This window comes from Convolutriloba macropyga, chromosome 8 (assembly GCF_964194025.1).
Source record: "Convolutriloba macropyga chromosome 8, txConMacr16.3, whole genome shotgun sequence".
Lineage (NCBI taxonomy): Eukaryota > Metazoa > Xenacoelomorpha > Acoela > Convolutidae > Convolutriloba > Convolutriloba macropyga.
Window position 1 is genome coordinate 8,440,465 of NC_134475.1, and position 25,755 is coordinate 8,466,219.

General features: G+C 34.4%; 1 protein-coding gene across 1 annotated transcript in view; it reads right to left on the reverse strand.

The window, feature by feature from the left end:
- The window catches only part of LOC142344429 (uncharacterized), a 37,716-nt gene extending 14,954 nt beyond the window's left edge, over positions 1 to 22,762 (reverse strand). The window contains exons 1-5 of the mRNA XM_075396067.1: positions 22,451 to 22,762; positions 20,274 to 20,412; positions 8,910 to 9,035; positions 6,612 to 6,743; positions 2,003 to 2,152 (exon numbers count right to left, since the gene is read on the reverse strand). Of these exons, the coding sequence (XP_075252182.1) occupies positions 2,003 to 2,152; positions 6,612 to 6,743; positions 8,910 to 9,035; positions 20,274 to 20,412; positions 22,451 to 22,747 (844 nt within the window). The 5' untranslated portion in view covers positions 22,748 to 22,762. The remainder of the gene's footprint in view (positions 1 to 2,002; positions 2,153 to 6,611; positions 6,744 to 8,909; positions 9,036 to 20,273; positions 20,413 to 22,450) is intronic.
- Between the last annotated feature and the right edge of the window lie 2,993 nt (positions 22,763 to 25,755).

The window sequence follows — 25,755 nt, forward strand, 5'->3', positions numbered from 1 at the left end:
GCAAATACAGGAACTTCAGGTACAAGCACTGTAACAATGAACAACCCCCCCCCCCCCAAAAAAAATCGAACAAGAATCAGTGTCGGCCCGATTAAAGAACGTCTCCAAAGCAACTATTGGAAGACTGGAATTACTTAGGCTATCATGAGAAGGAGAAAGATAGTCAAAAGAATCTCAATGTGTAAAAACAAATTTTTTAAGTAATGTAATATTACAAAAACGAGCAATATCTATTCTAGAGAAACCTCTCTCTGTTCTACAGGTCACTTGGAGAGTAAAATAGAATAATAGAGGACGTCCATTTAATAGATCTTAACCTTAATTACAAAAATCATGCATATCTGAAAAATATCAATGTAGGTTTTGTCGTATTATATTAAAGCATGCAAAAACCCCCACTTTTAAATTCATCACATTAGATTACTAATTCCGACACTCGTTTCCTAAATGATTTCACTGGACGGCCTCGTTTCTATCTATTAAGCATAGATTACACAACTTTATATGAAGGCAATCTTTTTTTTGCCTTTATGTAGAGCCGCGCGGCTAAAATGATGATCAGCCAGATTTTCTAAATGAATTCTGCAGATTCAAGTAGTTTTGCTTAATTCATGAAATTTTAAAACTTGCAAATCACGTTCTGAGCTAACTCAATGCGTCGAAAAGCAGTACCCGGGTTGAAATTTTTCTTTAAACTATGTAGGAATTGCGCTAAAAAGCGCTTTTTTCAAGAATTTGTAATAATCTCAGCAACGCTCTGAAATGCACTGAAGCATTTGAAAAAATTGATCTGAAAACCGCTCAAAATTCAAACAGTTTCCGTTTGGTGCGTCTCCAACCTCGTTTTTCAGCATTCTTTTACCAACTGCGCCATTGCGTCCTGAAATTCGTTGCTTTTGTTTTTGATTCTATAAAAAAAAGACATTTTTCTAAAGAAACGGCGGAAATTGTTTTTAAAATGCGCTGGAAGTTCAGCCCATTGGTTAGATCTACATCAGTTCAACGCATTTCAGCATTTTTCAGCGCATTTTTTAAAATAATTCTTTTCTTATCAATGAAAGATCAAATTGAATGGTATTACATTCAAGAATAAGTGCAAAAAAACGTAGAAATAAATTCAAAATATTTTGAAAAATAAGCTGAAATTTACTCGCGATTAAGAGTAATACTACCCGGGTCGAGAAACTTTCTAAGAGTTATGTAAGAAAAACTCTGCAATGTGCTGATTTTTCAAAAGTTTCAGCGCAAAAACCTTACATAAAAATGCGCTGAAACTTTGAACGAAACGCGCTGAAAACAACTGAATTTTCAAAAAATAGCGCTGACTAAGACTCGAAACCTGCTCTCCTGTGCCATATCCATCACTCTCTCTGCTCAGCCAATGATTCCTGAATTTCTTCCCATTTAATTTGATTTTATATTAATAAACAGTTTAGGAAGAAATGCGCTGAAATTATGTATGAAAATCGTCGAAAATTCAGCGCATTTCTTACATATTTTTATCGCATTTCATTGCTTTTCAGCGCACTTTTAAAAAAGGTTAATCGTTACTATATATGAGCAAATCAAATGGTTCAAAATTCAGGAACCGGTGTAAAAAAGCGTTTAAATCCGCGAAATAATTTTTAAAAATGTGCTGAAATTTGAATACATTTCTTACAAATGTACTCAGCGCATTTAGCGTAATTTTTTTGCGCTGAAAAATTTTAAAAATCAGCGGATTTCAGCTCTTTTCAGCGTATTTTAGCGCATTCAACTCATTTCTTACATAAATTTAGCACATTCAGCACATTTCTTACAAAAAAGATGCGCTGAAACGGCGCTGACATCTCGACCCGGGTATTGCGAGAATGTTCAGCTTAATTTTTGGAAAATTCAGCCCACTTATCGTATTTTATTCGCAGTTTAATTTCTGACAAAATAATACGGCGAAATAGCGCTGACATATATAGACCTGTATCTGATACAACAAAAAATTCTTTAAAATCATTGATTGATTTACCCGATGAATTGTAAAAACAGGTAATTGTGATTCCAGAGCCTCCATTCCTCACAATACTTATCCCCCCAGTCCCGTTGATAACACTGGCAGCTGAATCTCCACCTGTTTTGATGCTGTTTGTGTAGTTGATCTGCTTGCTTACTTGGTCAACTGGAAACCACAAACAAATGAACAAACAAACAAACAATGTTAGCATCACGTTGTCAATAGAACAATTTTTTGGGGAAAGTTTACTCGAAAAATTCGACGATGTCCACGGAGGTACTTTTATATTTGAGTTGCAACCATGTGTGGTCATCATAGGCTCCCAGGTTTAGACCTCGACTTATGAAAGGACTCAAGATTCTAGTAGGATGGGGGGGGGGGGCTAAAATTGCACAAACGAGCTTCGAGCATCCTACTTCAAGTCGATCAAAAGTCTTTTCATGGATATTTTGGGTCGAGCATCGTCTTTTCATAGTTCGAAAAATAGCCGTTTAATAATCCAGTCAAGTAAAAATGCATCAAGCGATTATAATGTTTTCATGGATTGAGCAGAAGTTCAGCTGTTCGATAAAGCCGAGCTAAAGTCACATCTTAGACTATTTGGGTAGTGAACGGTCTTTTCATGCCAAGCATAGTCTTTTTAGGCCACTTTTTGGTCGAGCTGGTCTTTTCAAAAATTGACGTCCAAAACCTGGGCATTAAGTGCAACAAGTTCAGATATGCTTCATAATTGGAATTATCCAACCTGTTTGGAGCAAGAGCAGACAGTACTACCAAGATCAAGATATCGTCTAGTTTTTTTGGCTCTCACAGTCACTCTTCTCTTCATCGTCACTGGTTTCCTAACCTTCCCTATCGGCCTTGTTTACAGCATCTATTTCCCATGATAGTGAGCCCCATGTGTGTTGGATTGAAATCAAAGAGAGCCAAATTTTTGATCAATTTAAAAAAAACACGCAATACAAATTAAAGATTCAGAGGACAAATCGCAGTTTTTCGTCGGCTAATGGTCCATAAGTTAACAAAACGGTGACTTTTCAATTTTATCAACTGAAGAGGTCCTCTTGCAATTCGTTAATGAATAATAGATTTCAATTAGCTTCTTCACGGTTGCTTTTGTCCAAAATTTTCAAAAATTTTTATACCCTTTTTGATTTTGATTGAAGTTTCAAATTCATATGTCACAATTTTCACAAAATAAATTCCTGACTCCTCAGTAAATATATCATTTTTTAATTTATAGTTTCAATTCACACTTTTTTTAGAATATGCAGATGAATCATCTGTTTAAAATCATATCTTACAACATTTTAACATTTTATAGTTTTTTTGCCACAAAATAGGCAGAATTATTATCTGGTAGTAACCTATATTCTGGGAACTTATGTAAGAACATATAAGTCAAGTCGAATGTTTAACTTGTATGAACCCTGTGAAAGTAATGGTTAACTTTAAAGAGCCCTGTAAGTCGAATGGTTAAGCTCTAAGAACTTGTAAGTTGAATGGTTAACTTGAAAGAACTTGTAAGTCGAACTGTTCACTTGCATGAACGAGCAAATTTTCAGAAAAAAAAACTTGCAAGGCAAAACATCCGCAAGGCGAAGTTTGATTTAAAAAACACTCCTAATTTTTTCAGGTTTGAGCACAAATTGGGCTCAAATTGTTTTGTTCATGCACACACGTTCATACTCACTACTATAGAAAAAAGGAATTCAGTATTAGAATCGTATCCAGGCTAATTAGTTCTGTCCGTCAATTAGATGTGTAATTGGCTATTAACACATTGGCTGTTTTAATTCTCAAGCAATTTTGATTTAGAATAATTTAAATAGTTTGAAAGGTTTGGTGCTAATCTTGAAAGTAATTGTTAAGAAAACAAACAGAACGAATTTGAGCAGTGTAAGGTGGAATGGTATCTAGTTCTACTTATAAGGCAAGAAAACAAATGCCGAATGTGCTTTGAAACTCAATAAATTGCCAGAAAGACTAATTTTGAAAAACAGAAGATGTGGCAGGTAGTGAACGTAATCTGATTACAGTAGAAAAAAAAATTGATAGACTTTGCAGAAAAAATTGACAGTTTCCATTTGAAATCCTTCCCCAATTGCTTGCTAAAAGTTGATATTTTATTGTTGAAATTGCAATCAAAGGTCAAAATTTTGTCCTGAAGGCAAGTTAAAGCAAAACAAATTGTGTAGGAAGAAAAGATTTAAAATTTTTATGTTTTTGCGCACAGTCGGAGCCAACATGTTAAAATAATTTAGACCTGATGATTTTTTGGTGTAACTTTGAAAATTTTTGGATTTTATGTAAAACAAAGAAGCATGCTGGATGCCAAAACGGTTTTAAACAGCCGAAGAGTGGTTGAAAAACATGCATTAAACAAGAACTTAAAGAGAACCCAAATTGAAAACTTGTTTTTTTTTGTTACTATATTGGTACAATTTTGAATAAAATCTGGATGACCAATTATTGGGCGAAACAATGTGCGTAATAACTCTGAAGTTACTTTCGGATTGCAAAAAAGCAGTGTTGTTTTCTTTTGGAAAAAATACAAAACTAGTTTGAGTTCTCATATTCAAACTGCAGAGCTAATGTCACGTGCATCTGGTAAAATTTTGGGAAAAATGAGTTTTCCACCTGAAACGTAAAATCCTTACTTGAACTTACGTTATCTGCAAGTGGATGGAACAAAACATGTCAGTCAGAAGTGGAAACGTGAACAATTAGGACAAAACGTTTTCAATACCAATTTTGAGTGGAAATAACTGACATGATTAAATTTTTTTAATTGCTGACATTTTGTTTCAAGTTTGAATAAAAAAAGGAGCAGTTCACAAAATTAACTGAAGTTTGTCAAATTTCTGGTTTCGACGCTCGCAAATGCCTAAAACCATATTTCATCATTCCCAGTCCCTCGTGACTATTTGGACTTTTGCACACGTAATAAACGAAACAGCGGTTTTTTTCCGGGGTATACCAGAGCTGCTCAATTTGAATTTTTGGAAAAAAGAAACGCAACAAGCTGAAAATATTTTTCGCACTCTCAGTAAATGAAGAAATAAACGAAGCGTTTGTCAGACGCGTTGTAAAGAATTAAAAACTCACTCAAACCGAAAAGATTCGAAAACGATTTTAAGAGGGAAAGATAAACGATGGTTGAAAATCTACAAAAAAAGAAATATTCCTGACATCTAAGGTCATGCAGACGAAAAACAGGTTTAAAGACGGAGAACACCAAAACCATACAGTTATTGATAACAGAAACGTTAAGCATAAAACATGAGTTTGTATCAATCCTGAAATAACCAAACTAATTGAACTGTAATTACCACGTTAAAAGGAGCAATCATTTACTTTATAGAATGTGATACGCTGCAATTCCTCACCAATCGTGTACTCTCACCAATTAAAACGTAAAGTTTGGGTCATAATTTTCTACTAAAAAAACATGTTATTTAACGCTGATAAAACTGATAAGGGCAAGTAGACTCAAGAAAAAACATCAGAGTTAAAACGAGGAAGTGAAGTGCTCAAGTTGGGCAGCTGATTTTTAGTGAGAGAGCATTGTATTTGCTTAATGAGTTCATTGAGAAAGAACCTAATTGCTTAGTTGCATTGAGTGAAACTGCAGAAGGAAAATTTTGCGACCAGTAAAAACGCAAATGAGGGGCTGAAAAAGTTAGAATTATCTGATTTAAGAAATCAGTTGAATGAATTCTTGTATTTGGGGATAGGTCAATTGAATTGGTTTGATTTAGTGTGAATCTTTAGCTAGTACTTTGTCGCCAAATTTCATTTAGATTGCTGATTTCTTTCAGTCATTTCTATTAATTTACCACTTGCTGGTGTTACAGCTGTTGTCATCGATTGTTATTTCAATTATCCGCAGTGAAGTTTTCTAGCAGCCGAGAGAGCATAGCTTTTTGCTGACAACACATTACACTCCCAACAAGAAGTACACTCCCAACAAAGTCCCACAAGTTTTTGGGCTAGCAAGGTCTTATCAAGAAGCTTTCTAACGGCAAAACCACAAAAGTCTACATTAGGAGGTATAATAATGTAATTGTGAAAAATTTAAGTCATATGCATGTGATGGCTGGTATTGGACAACAATCGGTGATCTGAAGGCTAGGGACAACTGGCTCTTGGGACAGAAGTTTTGGGTTCAACGCTGTCAGTTTGCGACTATGGAGGTAAAACGATGCAAGAGTATGGCTGCCATGGGAGGGGGGTAAAATAATGTAAGAGTGATGGGTTGATCGACAAATTAACCCCATAGTCTTGCCTCCTTTCGCCTCCCATTACCCACACTCTTGCATCGAATTACCCCACATTACCCCCAACTTATGTAGGAGTTTTGAGGGGAAGTGGCTAAAATTGCCCCGATTACCCCCTAATTTTATATCTTTTTGGGTTAAATATTCGACACGGGGGTGCTGACTAAAATGGCTTCTTGTCAGACAACTTACAGATCATGTCTAGACTAAAGTCCGTTCGAAACCTTTTCCAGAGACCATGTTACTCGCGCAGACCGTGCACAGGTGTGCGCTCGAAGATGGCCTGATCAGAGGTCACTTCGGTCAGGGAACTTCGAGCTGGGTTGTTCATTGAAGCCTCTTACCTGTTCGGGTGGACCCGCATCCGCTTGGGGGAGATACAGTTATATTAAAGGTGCTCTCATCAATGTTGTGATAGTCGACAGTCTGGTCAAGAACACAGCTGTCGTTACCAGATAGAGAGTACTCCGGAACACCTATAAATGACAATCAGTCACTCAGCCAGACGGAGAAGTTTAGTTTGCAATTTACAAACTGCTACAAATTTTGAATATATTTTGTCCCCCCCCCCCCCCAGGGTTGTTGATGCCACCCAATTATTACAGTTTACGTAATGTTATATAGCACGTTACAATGGAAAATTTAGCACGTGCGTCTAAATGGGGCGTAAAATTTATATGCCCACGAAAGCCGAGCGGTGGGTGCGCGGGAAACAGAATATGCCCTGAATTTTGATTCGTAACTTACAAATCAAATATCAAAATTTACAAAAGTTTCATTGTTACAAACCAAAATATCTGGTTAACTGTTGGCGAATTGTTTTTTTGGAGGTAACTTAAACATAGGGAGGCTGGCCTCAGAGGATAAACATTAAAGGTGGCGGAGAGGGGGGGGGGTTAAAATTATTTGCCGTGGGAGAATGTATAGATCACTCAATAAAGCGAAAAAACATTCTAGAATAAAAATAGCCCACCAGCAAAAAATTAGCATAGAAAAACACACTCCACAAAACAATAACTGCTTCAAACATTGCTTTAAGAGCTGATATTAATAACGAGTTATAAACCAAAGTTTGTAAAAAGTTGTAAATTTTTAAAATAAAGGCATGATTTTTGAAAATCTTCTTATAAGATTTGCAAATTTTTGTCATATGAATTTTTGGGCAATTATTTGTAGGCATTTTTTGTATTTTTAAAGTAAATAATTCATCCTAGTTTGATTGTGAAAGCAATTGCTATAATTTTCAACAAAAAACTACGAGTTTTTTTGTTGTGGAATTGCCGCCTGAATTTAAGAGGGCCGATAGTATTGTCTTATTAAAAAAACTGGTTTAAAATTTTCAGTTAAACTGACAGGCCTTGTTTTTTTCATTGTCAATTATTTTAAGTTAATTATATTTAAATATTGAAAAATTCAGACCAGTGCAATAAAGTTAAAATGAGTGTAAAGTGTCATAATCATAGTTCTGATTTAGAAAGATGTTTATGGGCTTACAATTATAATCACATAACTTTATTTCTCTTAATTCCCAGGCAATTTATCTGTTACCAGCGAAAATCAGATCTAGTTCAGTTGATCAGAACATCAAAAATTTTGCAAGAAGAGATTGGTTTGCATTATGAGAAATTGCCGGAATGTTTGACTGGGAGTGTTATGAAATCTTCGGTATGGCCGGTTTTTAAAGACTCGGTACGTCCAGTTTTTGAACGTAAGAAGTTGTCTGCCATGGAGGGTCTTTGGAGAATTTTGAAGTTCCCAAGTTTCTTGACGGGGAAACGCGGGATCTTTCCAATTGTTTCCTGGATCTTGAAAAATCTGAGATTTTGTTTAGATTTTCGAAATCCAGTGCACTGGGCTAGAACGATTACTAAGATTTATGCATGATGAGAAAGTGGATGAGAATTTATAGCGCAATTTTAAAACGTGATTGAACTGTAACTGAACATAACAAAACTGATTATTTTTCCCAACTAAGCTAATGTTAGCTGGGACTAGAACCAATCATCCAATCATGAAGTCAAGATGGGATCAAGTTTTCAATCATTTATTGAAGCTTTCCAATTGGTGTCCCCCCTGGTGCGTATCGTTTGCACCCCGAGACGCACGTGCAATCCTTTCACATAATGATTTACTGTGCATGAAAACTGCTACACGGGTCGAGGTTTTTGGGCGAATTTTTGTAAGAAATGCAGTGATTGCGGTGAATGCGAAGAAAAAATAATTCACCGCATTTCACCGCATTTCTTACAAATATTCATCGCATCTGTTTTTCTGACCGGAAATAACAAAGATCTAAGTGAGAGTTGGCGCAGTGGAGTAAGAAGTTGAAGACATGCAGTAGGTAAGAGGCGCGAACCCATGTATGGAAGTTTCTCTTTTGTACGAATATCGAGAACGCGCTGAATATAAATAATTCACCGCGATTCACCGCATTCATCGCAAAAAAATGTAAGATATACGCGGTGAAAATTACTTTTTTTCACCGCATTTTACCGCATTTCTTACAAAAAGTCACCGCCAAACCTCGACCCGGGTATGTAGTGCTATGTCACTGGGGGCACAAACGTAAACGGTCAATAATTTTGTTATGAAAAAATCGGATTTTTTCCGTTTGTGCCCCGGAGGGTTCGGAGGATACTTACTGACGGTTGCCCAAGCAAATTTGAGGGTGACAAATCGGCCAGTTACCTCGTGAATCTCTCCGGAAACTGCCACCACATACTCGTCTGAGCTGCTCTGGTTCACACTGAAGCTCTCACAAAGTCTTCCTAGCAATTGAAACAGATCTAATGACCGAAAACGACCTGAAAACTGAATCGAACGCTGAATAGACATTAGAATTATTGTTCCGACCCCACTTGTTGGGGGGAGGAACTATATACTCAAATGGGTTTTTTTTCAGTCAATTTTGGCCGATCCATATATTCATCGTAGAGAAATGTGAGTGGTATCATTAAAAAGCTCGTCCCGCGTAGAGTTCGGAATTAAAAAGATTTTTTTGAATTTCGTGTTTTTTGGGGAGTTATCGAGGTTTAAATTTTGCGTGAACACGTGATGGTTGGCATGATTTTGTTCACTTTTTGTTCAAATTAAGATTTTTTTCTATAAAAAATATAAATTCAAAATTACATTATCTGCTACAAATGGAACAATCGTGTGATTCTATCAGACGAAAGGCCATAAAAGGGGGTAGTTTTCGTCTCATAGGGATGTTTACTATAAAAAAAATTCAATTTTTATTTGAGAGCTGATTTTTTTAAAACCATATCATGTTTTTTTTTATTGCTTCTTTTTTCAATTCACTCGGAGACTAGTCACTTTTAAAATCCCAATTGTGTTCATGACCAACCTCATTTACAGTCGAAAAATGCCCAATAAACAAATATTTCGTTTTTAAGGAATCGACCATTTTTTTATGGCTCCGATTCTGAGTTTTAGTAATTTTTTTTAAATTTTGATTCTCTTTCTGAGATTTTAATAAAATTTTATAGCCCTAGGACAATGATTCGTTGACTAGATTTGCAATTGGCTTCCTAAAGAGCATTAACCGAACCTATGTAGTTTAAGGTGACAGCTAATGGCTGTTAAGACTTAAAAAAAAATTTCGAAAGACAATTTTATGACGAAAATTTGATTTACTTTTTAAAAATCTCTTCAATTTTCGGAGTCCTATGGCATAAACTTGCTGCCTGAAAAAACAATAGGCTTGTTAAAGAACAGTCAGCGAACCTATTTAGTAGTTTGAGTGGACGGCTAATGTCTGTTAAGACTTTAAAAATAGTTTTTCGATGGAAAAATTAATTTTTAATGAAATTTTGATTTACTTTTTGAAATTTTACTAAATTTTCGGAGTCCTATGGCAAAAACTCGGTGACTAATAAATCAAAATCCTACCTGATGAAAATTAAGTCAACTTATATTGTGCTTTGAGTGGACAGCTAATGGCTGTTAAGAATTAAAAAAAAACAATTTGAAAAAAATTTTTGATTAATAATCGATAAATTTACTTTTGCGAACGGTAGGTCAGTCCCAGCAAAAACAAACCCCCTTCCATTTTATTACAGCCACAATTTTTTGGTTAAATGTTTTATCTTCTAACTTTCGGCTCCATGACATCGATGCACAAGTTTTCGCTAATTTTTTCGATTTAGCTAACTTTTTCGTAAATTTGTTTCCTTTTGAAATCTTATCACATTATCCTAACATTGATAGTTAACATTGGCTTAGAGAAGCCGTTCATTGAATTATGACGAAGGTTTTCAGAGAAATCTCATAATTTAAATGGCTTCGACAATTTCTTCTCGCACTTTTCTACTGAAATTTTTGTTTTTTGCCTGTCTTTGTTGTTGTTTTCATAGTCATAGGATTTTTTGCGGTGTCGTTTTGATTTACTTGAATTTGCCAATGCTGTCTTCCCATTGATCACTGAGACATAACTTAAGATTTTCGTCGGGTTCTGTTGATGGCAATTGAAATTAGTGGCGGTTGAGACTTCAAATACAATTTCTTGAAATTTTTTTTTGAACATTAAAAGATATTAAACATATTTTCTTGAACTCTAAGTCAGTCGCACTATTGACAGAATCAATCCTTTTCCTTTTTTTGCAACCGAAATTAATCTGGTTAGCGGCTTTACCTTCTAACTATTGTCTTTAAGACTTGGATAGCACGACTTTTCATAATTTTTTTTTTAATTTTTGACTATTTTTTTTTTCATAATTTTGGATTTTTTTGAAATCTTACCATATTATCGTAATTTTTTCAGTTCCCATTGGAATAGAGAAGAATTGCCATAGACCATAGATCACGTTTGCAGGGAAAACGGTACGGTTTTATTGGCTTCGGAACTGTCTTCTCACTTTTTTCTACTGATTTTTTGGTTTTTGCCTGCATTTGTTGTCGTTTTCATAGTCCTCCGACTTATTGCGATGAATTAGTTTTGATTTAAGAATGACAGAAATTATTATTTTCTCATGGAAGCGTAACCTATTCTAACTTATTGTTTATTATTTTCCGTTGAAAGCTATTGAATTTAATGGTTTTGATACTACGGATTTTCTCAAAAATTTCGTGGTTTTAATATATTTGATCTTATTTGTTGGTTTTGAAGTCATATTGTTCCTAAAAAACATTCTACTTTTGTTGAAAAATTAATTGAACATATAAAAAAATGTATTGAATAGTTGATTTCTTAATGACTTCGACACTTTTCCCTCATTTTTTTTTCTATTTGCTGTTTTTGACTGTTTTATGTTTTTTATGTAGACGTAAAGAGCTTAGAGATCTCAAAAGCCTCTACTTGAGTGTTGAATGACTGAAGTTACTCAGTATAGAAGATTTACAGCAATTAGCCTTAAATTTTATGATATTATTTACTTTCAATCTTTTTTCTAACTTAGTTTTTGCTGTTATAATTGTCAACATGTATCTAATTCTCATCATCGAGAGGCCCATCCGCTTCCCTCTAGTTCAAATAATGAAACTGCGTCACAACTGATGTTTTTTGTTGTACAGTATGCCTTTTCATAAAAGTTCTGTTAGTGGTGAATAACTGTCTTACTTTTTCTCTTCTTTAAGCTCATCCGCTTAATAACAGATCCTAATGATTTTCAAATGATGCCCAAGTAAATATGTTTATTTCAGTGTAGTATAGTTTTAACTCAAATATTTTAATTAACAATTGAAACAAAAACGTAATACTCATATAACAGCAAAAGGTTTTAATGGCTTCAATAATTTGTTTTCGCGATTTGTTTGAAGTTTTTCCAGTTTCTCTTCATCTTTATTCCGTTTTTGTGGCTTATTTTAACCAACGGCAAATTTTATTGGCTATTTAATGACTCTTTAGTAAATTTATTAATGTTTTTGTTGAAATCTAATGGATTCTAGGACGTTTGTAAATATTTGGTTTAAAAAATTTTGGTTGCTTTTGAATTTCGCCCGATTATTGCTTTTTTGTGAAATTGTTACTTAGATTCATTAATATAAAGTTCCAATTGTTTTGTAGTTACGAAAAAATAAAATTGTGTAATTAAATTTTCTTCTGATTGCATTTTGACATTGTTACTAGGTTCTTTTAAGGTTTAGATGTGTTAGTTTTGCCGTAAAATATGTTTTTTTTTTCATTTTGCTTATTTTGTTGTTTATTTTTTTTCTCCCGTAGTCTTATTAATGGTGGCAGAGTGCTGTAACGAAGATTAGCATTTTTAAATTCATTTAGTAGTTTGTGTATTTTTTTTAAACTATAAGATCTATTATTGATTATATCTTCATTTGGTTGACAGTTTCTTCTGAAATGTACATGAGCGGGGGTCGGAACATCATGTGCGAACGCAAATTAACGAGCCTCCTTGTTTGATTTGTTGATGAAAAAATTTGAATGTTGTAATTGCCCAGAGCTATCAAATATTGTGTTTTTCTAACGTTTGAAACATTTTTCATACATGTGTAAAAAGACATTTCTAAATAGAGTTGGAACTGTCATTAGATCTCAAGTTCCTGCACTTTCTTATTTTAGGCAGAAGACGTGAACGCTGTTCTATTTACTCAAATGGGTGATGGTTAATTTTCAACAAAAATTGATGGTTTTAGTTTTATAAAATTTCCTTAATAGTGATGATACTTTCATTCAAAGAAGTTTGCAGAGAAAGTTTTGTAAATTCCAGTTGTCGTTGCAGGTACAATCTTTCAATTGACGTAGAACATTCGTTCTGGCAAGAAATAAGAGTAGCAAATAAGAACTTAAATGTTTTATTTAATTGATAATATTTTATAGGAAAAAAGATTCATCAAAACACTATTTCTATTATGTTTCTTTTTTTAAAAAATGACAACATGGAGAATTCCAAATTTTTTTATCACAAACATTTTGATCCACGAGGGTTCATATTTCAGACTTTTTTATTATGTCAAAAATGCTTTCTCTAGTGCAGCTTATTTCAATGTTGCTGTGAACCAAATTTTCAAAAAAGGTTTCGTGAGTTTACTCTCTCGAGTGACTTTATATCTGTTTTCAAACTTGAAAAGTATATAATTATTTGCTTTTACAACATTTTTTCACCTATTTGCAGAAGTGCATTTTGCAATTGGACAGCTCAAGAATACTGAAACGTATGTCTTCTTTTATCTTGCTGTCGTGGTCAACAACACGGGTCAAAAGAATACAATAAGTTGAAATTTAAATTTAAATTGGAACTGAAAATGTGCAAATTTTAGCTCGTATTTATAGTAATTATTTATGCGAAATTATACAGAGAACATTTAGACCAGCCGTAGATTTTAAAATTCAGCTAAGGTGGTTTGGGGCCTTAGCCTCTAAATTGCAACAAGTTTTGAAAATAATTCCGAAGTATTGTTTTTCTCTAAGATAGCCCTCTAGGCGACTTTAATTCCCTTGAAGATCTTCTGCCCTACCTAACTTATAAAGAAAAAACGGGCACAATCCTATGCTTAGAAAAAGTTAACCTACACTTGACTTACAAAATAAATGAGACTTGACTTACAAAATAAATAGAAAAGCAGCTCTGAAAAACTACAAAAATCAGGCGGTATATTTACTCCGCAAAAGTAAATAAAAGAGATATAATCAAGTTCGATTTCTTTTTATATACCAATCGTATGCAAAAAAAGTCCCAAAAAACTACATGGTTGAATTAAGTTTATCCCCAATTTGGTAATTAACCTCTAATTTGGGCTGAGAAATCCTAAGTTTCATTAAATGTTCTAAATCCGTCCAGTTTAGACAAGGTCAGAACTATCATTACTAATCAAAATCAATATTTGTTCGATAAACCGCTTATACAGTTCTAACTTACTTAACCATTAATCTTTCTTTAGAATTTTCTTAAGATTTCTTAAGGTTAAAACTCCATTTCTACACCACCCACTCGAACTTGACTGTTCTCCTGAATAATTATTAGTAAAAAACTAAAAGAATTACAATAACAAAGTGAAAGCACATTATAATTACTAGTAGAAGTGTTATGAAGTTCTAGCGAGTCCTTGGTCTCATTATCATGACCTGTTCTATGCAGAAGTCCAGTAAGTTTCCTCGAGTTTCGCACTCGTCGATCTCTGCAGAATCTTTTTCTTTCGCACAACCTCGGCTGTAGTGTCCTTCCTGACCTTTTCGGTTGCAGATCACTCGAGCTCTTTACTGACACTGCTGGCCACCGATTATAACTTTCTGTCCCCTGATCGGAAGCTCTATTGTCCACCGCATCTTTTGCTGCCCAGAAAGAAACAAATCCAGAAGATGGAAAAGAAATTATTGTTTCAAGGCTACTTCCTTAATCTCTGTTTGTGTGGCAAATTCTCTTGTCACCCGCACACCCACAGTTGCAGTGGTACTCCACCGGTCATCATCATTGTCGTCGCTGGTTGCGGGGATGTGCAAACTGAAGTCTAATTCCTTGCCTACAGTAACAGCAAGACCCTCTTAGAACTCTTTGGTGATCTTGCCATCAAGCAGACTTTCTGTAAAAATCCAGTTAGCCAATCTCTACAACTCTGCCTCTGGGGCCAAGGGGTTGTCACGTGCACAAGTCTGCTTTACTCTGTTTGCCCAGTTCATGAGTGTTTCTCCCTGATGCTGCCTGATGTTGTGCATAGAGATTGACATGGTTTTGTGGATGTTTGTCTATAACATTTAAGGGGTTTAATAGCTTGCCCAAAGGAATGTCTTGAATCGTCTTCTCTAATTTAACACAACTATTGATAGCTAACTCCACAACAAACGTGTGTTTTTTGACAATTTTTCTGTGGTCCTTTTTTAAAAAAAAAATTCAAAGGTTATTTTTGTGAAATTTTAATTGTAAACAATCTTATCCCAAGAAAACGAAGATTATATAACAAGCAGGTGATCTTAGAAAGAAATTGAGTCGATAAAAACTATTCCACAGAAACTGTTCATAACAAAAGCGGTCAAAGATTCGCCCTTTGATTAACCGTGCCCGGACATCTATTATTTTTCGGGGCAGTTAACCGAATATATCAATCGACGACTGATATAAACAGGGAATCAAGGCTTCTTATTCAATTGTTAAATAAGGAGAAGGAAAAGAATTAACGACTTAACGCTTATTTAGGAGAAATTTTAAACTGTAAAAGATCTATTAAAACTTAATTTTAACACCTCACAAACAGTTCACAATTTCTGAAAATTCATCAGCAAAACTTTAATATCCTAAAGTTCAGATCAAAAATTCCTGAATCCCATCGCTGTTGCCAAGGTAGAATTTAAAATTCATTTAGGGTTGTGCGGGGGCCTTAGCCTCTAAATTCCAGCAAGTTTTGAAAAAAAATCCTAAGTTTTGTTTTTCTCTAAGTCAGCCCTCTTGTCGACTTTCATTCTCTTAAAGACCTTCTGCCCTAACTAACTTATGAAGAAAAAACGGGCACAATCCTATACTTAGAAAAAGTTAACTTAAACCCGCTATCCCCTAGTACAAGCCAAAAACAAGCTGAAATCTAACTTCGAACTCTCTGTCTTACCAACAGAACGGAGTATATTACTCAGCAAAATAAATAATATTGATATAATCAAGTCCGATTTCTTTTTATAAACTAATTTTATGCGAAAAAGTGGCAAAAAATTGGTTGAATTAAGTTTATCCCCAATTTCGTAAGTGTTCTCTAATTTCAGCTGAGAAATCTTAAGTTTCATTAGAGTTTTTAAATCCCTTCAGTTTAGACAAGGTCAGAACTATCATTACTAATCAGTATCAATATTTGTTAGATAAACCGCTTATACAATTCTAACTTACTTAGCTATTATTCTTTCATTATAATTTATTTCGAAACTTCTGAGAAATATCCCAAGGTTAGTATTTCATTATGATTTCTTAAGTTTTCTTTATTTTCTTAAGATATCTTAAGATAGAATTCCATTTCTACATAAGCTAAAAATATTTTACTTGATTGACATGTGAATTGATCCTAGTTCCGAATCTCGGACGTGATTTTCTATCATTATCAACGTTTTATGAGAATCATGTATGGCCTAGATTTAATCGATTTCATTAGATGGAGGTCGGTGGATGTTAGAATCAGATTTCTATGGGTGGGAGAATTTACTTCTGGCATTTGATTGATAGGTCAATAATATATTGATAGCGCCAAAAGAAAATTCGAATCGCGTTTATTTTTGTGGCCATTACTTATCGACATAGCAGCAAAGTTCGTCAGGTAAGTTCTTCTTCCGTTCTTTGTAACTTTAATAAAGAGAACTTCTAAGTTTCTTGATGCTTCTTTAATACCATCGCACTTGCCTTTACTAGTTAATGAAAATTCCTAAAAACCCATGAGCGGCAAGACTCATGCAACAACGATAGAAGTTTCCTTACATGTTTTTTGACGCAAACGATTAACAGAAGCCTAACTCTAGATGACATAAACGAGTTTCAGCAAAACCACCAAATGAACTTCAAATAATTTGTACTTCGTTTGGAATTTGAAGCCAATTATTTCCGTTCAGAAATCAATATATAAAATTTTTCTGTTCGCTTTTAACGTCAGAGACGTGTTTTTTTTTTAATTTTTCGGTAATTTGTTGGATCTTTCTGAACGTGTCCTATATAGGACTTGAATTGTCTTCGAAGTTTTGGTAGCAATTTTTTGTGGAAGAAATGTTAATTGGTTGTTCTTCCAGATTTATTGTAAACATTAGAGGACAGAGTCCTTAAAAATAAAAATGAGTTTTACCACTTTAATTCCACAAAATGTATCTGATTACGTTTAAAAATCAACTTACAGTATATACCCCGCGAAAGTTACAATTTTACTTCTTGGTATATGCTCTTAAATAATAGATAATAGTAAATTATACAAGGAAGAAATTTTATTTTCGGATTTGCACTATACAATACCCTGGCCTCAAAACGTTCGAAATGAACGCATTAGCAAAAATATGCATTAGTAGGATGCCGGCTCTGAGTGAAAATTCTAATGCTTTATCGGTCAATGTCATTTTCTGGATATTTTTTATTTGGTTCAATACGCCCACATGCAATATTCTGAATCTGGTTGATTTCAATTTCTAATTCCTAAAATGTTTCTAGAAAACAAAGTCTTTTAAAACCTGACGTATGATCGAAAAACGGATAAATTATTCGTAATCTTCAACTAGTTCTTCTTATTAGGATATTAAAAAAATTTGTCATTGCAAAAAAGACCAGAACCCTAGTGATGAGCGGATTCAATTCTTGCATGATTCCTGCAAGATGATTCAAAACTTGCAAGATTTTTGCAAGAATTTTACAGGATATCAATCGAGGCAGAAAAATAAATCGGGGTGCAAATGTTTTAGGAAAAATCTTTGAAGCAATTTATTGTTTATAAAACAAATTACAAAACCTATTTCAAAGAAAAAGAAATATAGCCCGGATTCAAAATCTTGCAAGAATCTTGCAAGTTTTGAATTCTGGAAAAATCCTTTGTGCATAATTGGTAGCTGAAACTAACTGAAAATCAAATTAAATGACTGATAACAGTTTTCTTGATCAGCAAAACTGAACATAAATGACTTTTTTGAATACGCTTTTTGAATGTGAAATCTTGCAAAAAGCTTGCAATTTTCCTGCAAGATTTTGAATTCAAATACAACTTTCTGACGAATAACTAGAGACAACCCGAGGAAATCAAATCCGTCTTTTTAAAGTTCAATTTGCCTAATAAAAGACGAAAACATTTTCAATCTTTTTCTCATTCTTTATTAAAACGAATTTCTTTTAGCGAAACAAACAGTTGAAACTTTTTGTTGCTGATCCTGTCAGATGTAAATGCTCTGTTGTCTGTTCTTTGTTTTTCTTAAGTGTGGAAAACTACATATAGTTTTTACCGTGCTTCATCAGTTCTCCTTTAACTTAATATATAAGCTTATGTTTTCAGAACTCTGCCACTGCAAGTGCCAAGCCCGGAGTAAGAAAAAGAGGAGAGAAGAACGGCACAAAATTTTGAATTTTGTAAAATTTGTTTGTGTATAATTGGTAGCTGAAACTAACTGAAAACCAATTTGAATGACTCATATAAGTATTCTTGACCATCAAAACTGAACATAAATGATATTTTGAACACGCGTTTTGAATGTGAAATCTTGCAAGAAGCTTGCAAGTTTCTTGCAAAATTTTGAATTGAAATACAACTTTCTGACAAATAACTAGAGACAACTCGAGGAAATCAAATCCGTCTATTTATAGTTCAATTTACCTGATAAAAGACGAAAACGCTTTCAATCTTTTTCTCATTCTTTAATAAAACGAAGTTTTTAAAGAAACAAACAGTTGGAATTTTTCGTTACTGATCCTGTCGGATGTAAATAAACTGTTGTCTGTTCTTTGTTTTTCTTAAGTGAGGAAATCTACATATAGTTTTTACCGTGCTTCATCATTTCTCCTTTAACTCAATATATAAGCTTATACTTTCTGAACTCTTCCACTGCAAGTGCCCAGCCCAGAATAAGAAAAGGAGGAGAGAAGAACGGCACAAATTTTACAGGGGAAAGCCTAAAAAAGATTGTTTTAAACTCTGTCTCAGAGAACTTTTCGAGATACTTTTTCTTTTTTTCAATCAGTTTGCCATGTATTATTGTTTTATGTGTTGTTGTTTCTCTTACCATGCTTTATCAAAACTCCAATGACTTATTTCAGTAAATCTTTGCCTGCAAGTCTAGGCTCTGTATTAAAAAGGTTGTAATAACTACAACATTTACACTGGAGAATCTCAAATTTGTCGCTTTTTAACATGATTTGAGGTAATTTCCTGAACACCTGTTAGTTATTTCATTTTTAGTGATTTTTTTTATTTTCTGCATTCTTTTATTTTGGAGAACTGCGTAGGTGCATTGTTTTAGCGTACTATATCCGTGCTCCTATAGTTTATTTGAGTAACTCCCTCTTTCCGGGCCAGGGTCCGGAATGAAAAGGGAGGGAGAAAACACACATTTCATATTTGAAAACCTCAAAAGAGTCAGTTTGTTCTTAACCTGAGATCATTTTCCGATAAGATTTTAGCTATTCAAATTTTAATTTTCCTTTTATCTGGTTTCTGTCGTTTTGTTTGTTTTGGAGAACTGTGTAAGTGCGGCGTTTTTACCGTACTATATCAGTACTCCTATAATTTGTTTCAGTAACTCCGCCACTGCCGGTCGCAAGACCGGAGTGAAAAGGAGGAGGGGAAAAACCACAAAACATAGTGGAAAATCTTAAAAGAGTCGGTCTTAAGCTTGACCTGAGATAATTTTCCGGCAACATGTTTGCTATTTTTCATTTAGTGATTTTTTTATCTGATTTTCGTGCGGCTTTTTCACCGTACTATATCAGTACTTATATATTTTATTTCAGTAACTCCGCCACTGCCGGTCCCATGACCGAAATGAAAAAGAAGGAGGGAAGAACCACAGAAATCATGCTGGAAAATCTCAAAAGAGTCAGGTTTTAACTTGACTTCAGAAGATTTTCCGACAGTTGAATAAATATTTCAGCTCAAGCAACAGCAAAAAAGCAGCCAGGTAACCAGGACAAAAAGGTAAATGCACAATTAAAATCTTGCAAGATTCTTGCAAGATGGATGCAAATCTTGCAAGAATCTTGCAAGATGGATACAAATCTTGCGAGAATCTTGCAAGAAAAATAGAAGAACTATGCATTCCCTTGGGAGATTTCTTGCAAGATTGTTGCAAGATTTTAAATTTTTTCACCACTAGAGAAGGCTTTATTCTACTCTAGAAGGCTTCATTATCAAACAAAAATTGTCTGCTATGCGTATTTATTGTTTCATAGGCTTCATTTCAGGCGGTGTGCGCTCGAAGATGGTCGGATCAGAGGTCATTTCGGCATTGACACCTCGACCTTGGTAGAGCAACTTTGGTAGAGCAACTTCCAGACTCTGTCATTCGGTCACGCTTTACCACTTGTGCTTGACTCAAGTCATTAAGATCAGAGCTGGCTCGGGTCACATGCTGGATAGAGACCTTGCCTTTCTAAGGGAACTTGGGATAAAAAAATACGTACCGCGTCCAATACAGTCGGTTAGTGTTTCTGTTCCATTGTCGTGTTTCAATTGAAACTGCAGACCTTCCAAGTATCCAAGAGAATGAGTCTCGCCATTCACTGCTACGATACGCTGGTTCGCAAGAGACACGTTTACCACCTGAAAAGAAAACATACGAGGACAAGTCCTGGCCTACAATTCAAAGAATTTCCACTGACCACGAATGGACTACGAATGGATTGGGAGAGAGATCTAAATTGGACTACGAAAGGATTGGGAAAACTATTTACAAAAATAATGTGCAATAAAAATATTGGAAAAAGAGTTAAAATCGAAACCAAATTGGAGTATATGAACAAAAAAACACCAGCGAGAAATTGCGATTTTTTTTCAAACATCGTCTTCTCACTCTACCATAAAATTAGAGTGAAAAAAGTCTCGCTGCAAAATCATTTGTTTTTTGCTCCACTTCTTGTTTCGTCGTGACCAAAATCACTACTCCAATTTGACTTCAAAAATCATGAAAATGTGTGAACAGATCTCAAAAAAGGACAGCGTCACCATACAATTCAAACTCTTTGAACTGTAAAATATCTCAACTGAGATAGGGGTCACAAAATAAACTAACGCTCAATCGTCAACATGTCAATTCAGTTTGTTTACAAGCCAGAGTCGATTTTCCGAGAGAGGATGAAATCGGTCCAATTGTTATAGGACATCATCGTTTTTCCCCTTTTTGAACTGCATCGGACAGCATTCTATTACATGAATTATTCTGACCAATCAGAGACTCCGAATTCTTCATTCAGTAGTAAATAACTACTACTCAATATAGTCAGTCCCATAAAGTTGCAACGCTATAGAACGTTTCAAAGGTCAAAGTTCAAATTTAATACATGCAGAGATGAATACTTTGTTGTTCTTTTGCATGTTGAAAGTTTTTCGAACGTTCGCTTGCGTTGCAACTTTATGGGACTTACTATATTAGTATTTCAGTCCCGTATAAATTTTAGCAGTAAGCTTACTTCTGTAACTCCGGCATTTTACTTCACCGTTTTTGCCGTACCGCCGAGCCATTCAGTGTCATCCCAACATCCGGACATCAAAACACCTACATCCTCATATCTTGAAATGACGGTATTACCAAAAAATTATTGGTCATGGTGACTGTCAAGACTGCTCAAAAATGAACAGTCATAATCCTAAGAGTAAGAATCCTTCTTTTTGCGGTTTTACAAATTTACCCGACAATTATCAACTATTCCTAATTTACCCGTCAAAAACGGCCATATCAGTTTCTTGTGTTTATCCGTTTCAAAATCGTTTCTTAGGTTTTTTTGAACAAAATCTCAAAATATTCTGCTTTTTGTTTCGTTTTTACGGACCATGATATCTACGAACTGACACGTTTGGTCACACCGGATTTTACTCACAAAATTAGCTTTAAATTGCCTTTTGCCTTCAGCCCATATCTCTTAAATTTTAATTATGCCTTCCATAATACCAAACATACCCGGCAGATTGCCGGAAAATAGCCGCCGTTGATTCCAATAAGCATGATTGGGATTGAAATAACAGAAGATAATGAAAAAAAAGATTTTTGTACAAAAACATTTTTTTAAGTCCGATTTATTTTGATGGCATTTCGTAGTTGAACATACTTCTGTTTCTTAGAGAGAGGCTACAGGGGCTACTATCAATAACAATAAGCATTAGAGAGAGGTTACTAATACTTATAGGACCGACGTTCAAATAGCGGGCATCTAAAATTGGGCTTTATGGGTTTATCCCGTTTCTATTTCTGACTTCAATTTTTTATACTGACTCTGTTCATTTTGAATTGCTTTGCTGAGCAACTGATGTTCAAAATCACTTTAAGCAGAATGAGAGAAGAGAGAAACTAGCCTCGAGAAGTCAAAAAGATTTCACGCAAAATGTTGAAAAGGCGGCAAAATGAGGTAAAGCGAAACATTTTTTTATTCGACGAAGTAAAAAAAAATAGGAGCGCTATAATAGCCGGCTGAGAAGATGAGGGCGGCTATTAACAAGAAACCGTATTATTGTCCCTATATGACAACAACTACAAAAGGCATCAATAAATCTAGTATAAGCCGATAATAAGACAAATAGGGAAAAAAGAAAAGCTGAGCAAGATGAGATGAGAAAAGATATTTGTAAAATCATCCTATCCAATTACCTCGTTCGCGGTGGCGATAAGAGATTCGTTGCCATACGTAACCGGCTCGAACTGGAAATCATAGTCAAATCGTATGTTGGTAATGTAGCTGCTATCGCTGTAGATGGTGACAGCGCTAGGGTACCCTCGGAAGAGGACCGCTTCGTCCTGGTCGATCTTGAAGACTGGGTCCGAAGCTGAGAACTGGGACTGGGCTATATCCTGGGTATCAAATGATCTGGTTGTATCGTTATCAGTAGAGTAAATTGTAGCCTCAGCTATGCGATAGACTGGGTTGCCTGAAAAACACATGATCATCTAGGTTAGGATGCTAGACACCAGTCATCGACTCTGATCAGACTATGTTCAGATTTGGTCTCTGGTCACACCTCATTGCTCCGACGCACTTTAGTGGGGGGAGGAACTATATACTCAAATGGTTTTTTGTTCAGTCAATTTTGGCCGATCAAAATATTCATCGTAGAGAAATGGTAGTGGTATCATTAAAAAGCCCTTTCAGCATAGAACATCAAATTAAAAAGATTTTTTAATTCTTTTTTTCCGTGGAGATATCGCGGTTCAAACTTTACTGAATAACAGCCCGAATTCAGTTGTTTTTGTACAATTTTCCGTTAAATTTGATGAAATTTTCTAGTTTTGTTAACGATAGGATTATTAGTTTTGGCTGAAGACCCAGAGGAGGGTTGCTGACTCCTTTGATTCGACAATTTTAGCAGCGAATGATGGCAGCAAATGTTTCTTCGGCTCAATTTTTTTTTCAAATCAGCCAAGGGTATAGACCGCAAACTGCTCATAGACGTTTGAACCAAGTCAAAGAAATCTAGTTCTACTTCTGTTTCTTTTAACAGTGTTCTGGAGTAAAATTGTTGCCTGTTTTTTGTTAACTTAAAAAAGCATTATGCAAAATGAATCTTTCAATTTTCATATATTGACTTTTTGTTGCCAAAATATTTATTTTGGTTACATATGGAAAAACTAGCAGTTACTCATTTATGCTATGCGTTATCAAGGATAGTCTTGGTCTCTTCATGGTTTTTGACGATCAACAAAGTATGATTCCATTGAGGCAATTTCTTCAAAAAATAATTTAGGATCTTTTTAATGTGTTTATTGGCGAAAATAAAAAATTCTGCAGATCTTTCTATTACTACTCACTGTTGTTTTTGTCAATATGAGTCAAAATGGACAATTTAAGTTTTCAGAGAACTTCAAGATTTCTATGACTTCAACAAAATGTTTTCCTAAGTTCGAATTAATTGCGTGTGTTTTCCGGCATTTCTTGTCTCTTTTGTGGGCTCCATAAACCAAAATTTCAATTTACTTATAGTGAGTGAGAGTAAAATCTTTCTAGAGGTAAATTTTCTCATTTTTTTTACTCGATTGGTTCGATACCACAAGTTCCATTTTTTTTACTTTAGGAAATTTGCCCATTTTGGAAGTTGTTTTTGTTGCCTCATCCGAATATCATTTTAATAACAGGTCAAATAAATTTTGAAACAAAGCGCAAGTGAAAGAAATTTTATAGGAAGCGATTAGGTAATGGCGTGTAATTTTAACGTCTTCGAAAACATTTTCTTGCAAAACATTATTGACTTTTTGATTTTGCCTGCATTTGTCTTTCTATTTTGCTGTGTTTTCACACATACCGGATAATGTGAGATCTCTGTGTCTTCCGTTGGAAACCTGATCAACCGTATTTCATGATTTCAATTGATTGCTATTGGTAATAAATACTTTGAACTCCTCCGATTTCTGTTTTTCGTTTTGACAATTTGTGTCTTAGTTTTATTAACGAAATCTCCCATCGACTTTTGGCGAAGCAAACGAAAAAGAATCATTAATTTTATGACTCAGCTGATGGTTTTATGACCCTGACGCTACGTGATTTCTGAACTTTTTAAATATTTGATACTTGTCATCGCTTGTGATCATTTTTTGCTGTTTTTTTTTCTGCTAATTCCAAAGGTAATGAGGGCTCATGAGTGTTCAAAAATAACCCAATTAAACAGTTATAATCTTTTCAACTGATAGCTTTTGGTTTTAAAGGCCTGAACAATGCGTTTTTTTAACATTGTTTGTCGAATTTTGAGTTTTGTATGTACTCGATGTTATATTGTTGTCTCGAGACTTAGTCTCCAATAGTTTGCGGTACCATTGGTGTCCCATAAAGTTTACTTTTTTGATTTGCTATAGTTGAAAAAAAAATTTTCTTAAAATTTCCAAAAATATCTTGTTTGAACAATCACAAACCTTTCCTCTTCGGCGGTTTTTTATCTCAATTCTGTCAATTTGCTGCGTTGTCTCTAATATAAACAGAGCTTACATCTTCTTTCTAGAGAAACATTTTCCAGTCTCTTGTTATAAGTTTCTTTTATTGATGATGTAGCAGCTCCGTAATTTCAAAATTTTTTAAATCTTTTTTGATTTGATTAATGGGAACCATTGTTATAAAAGTATCTGACCACTATTGTATATTTTGTTTTTTGCTTTTGGGCTATTTTTTTTACCAGACAGAATATGATAGCAGTTAACTGTATATAATGGTTTTAAGGAATAGCTGATGGTTTTAACAAGTTTTAGCTGAAAATTTATTTTTTTTTAGATGTATCGTCACTTTATATTGTAGTTTTATGGCATGCTCTCGATAATGAAGAATCTCAAGGGCTCCATTCATGGACGTATAAAAGATCCTAATGGAGGGAATGAACGATTTTTTCACTTGGAAATTGTGTTCACTTGGAATTGTGTCTTGTATTATCTGTTGCATTTTTGACTATTTAATAGAGCGTCTGCGAAAACTGATTCTGTTTTTTCGTCGTAATTAACAGTTTTTTTGTTAATTAAAATTGTCGTTTATCTTGTCTCCTAGTCTCAACAATGGCATGTATCAGCGTTTCTCCAAGGTGGCATTAATTAATTAATTTTCTCGTTAATGAGCGCTCCAAGCGGCTCCGATGGTGTTACATAAAGTTCTCACTAGTATTTGCAGTTTACTGCTGATGCTTGGTTTTTTCCCCGTTTATTCTTGTTCTTCTTGACATCTTACAAAATTTCATGAAGGAAAGTGACAACTGCTTTGAGTACAATTTGAAGTTTTTAATTAGATTTAAAAAACGGAAACAGAATTTGAGTTAGACTGTTACGTATGTTTTTTTCTTTTTGTTGTTTGCCTTTTCTTGTAGTTTTATTAGTAGCAGGTTTTCTCAGCTCTCCAATGCTGCAGTAATTAATTCATTCATCGGTTCTGCACTTGATTACTCATTAACCAATTTTTTTCGAAGAGTAGTTGTTTTTTTTTCAAAGTT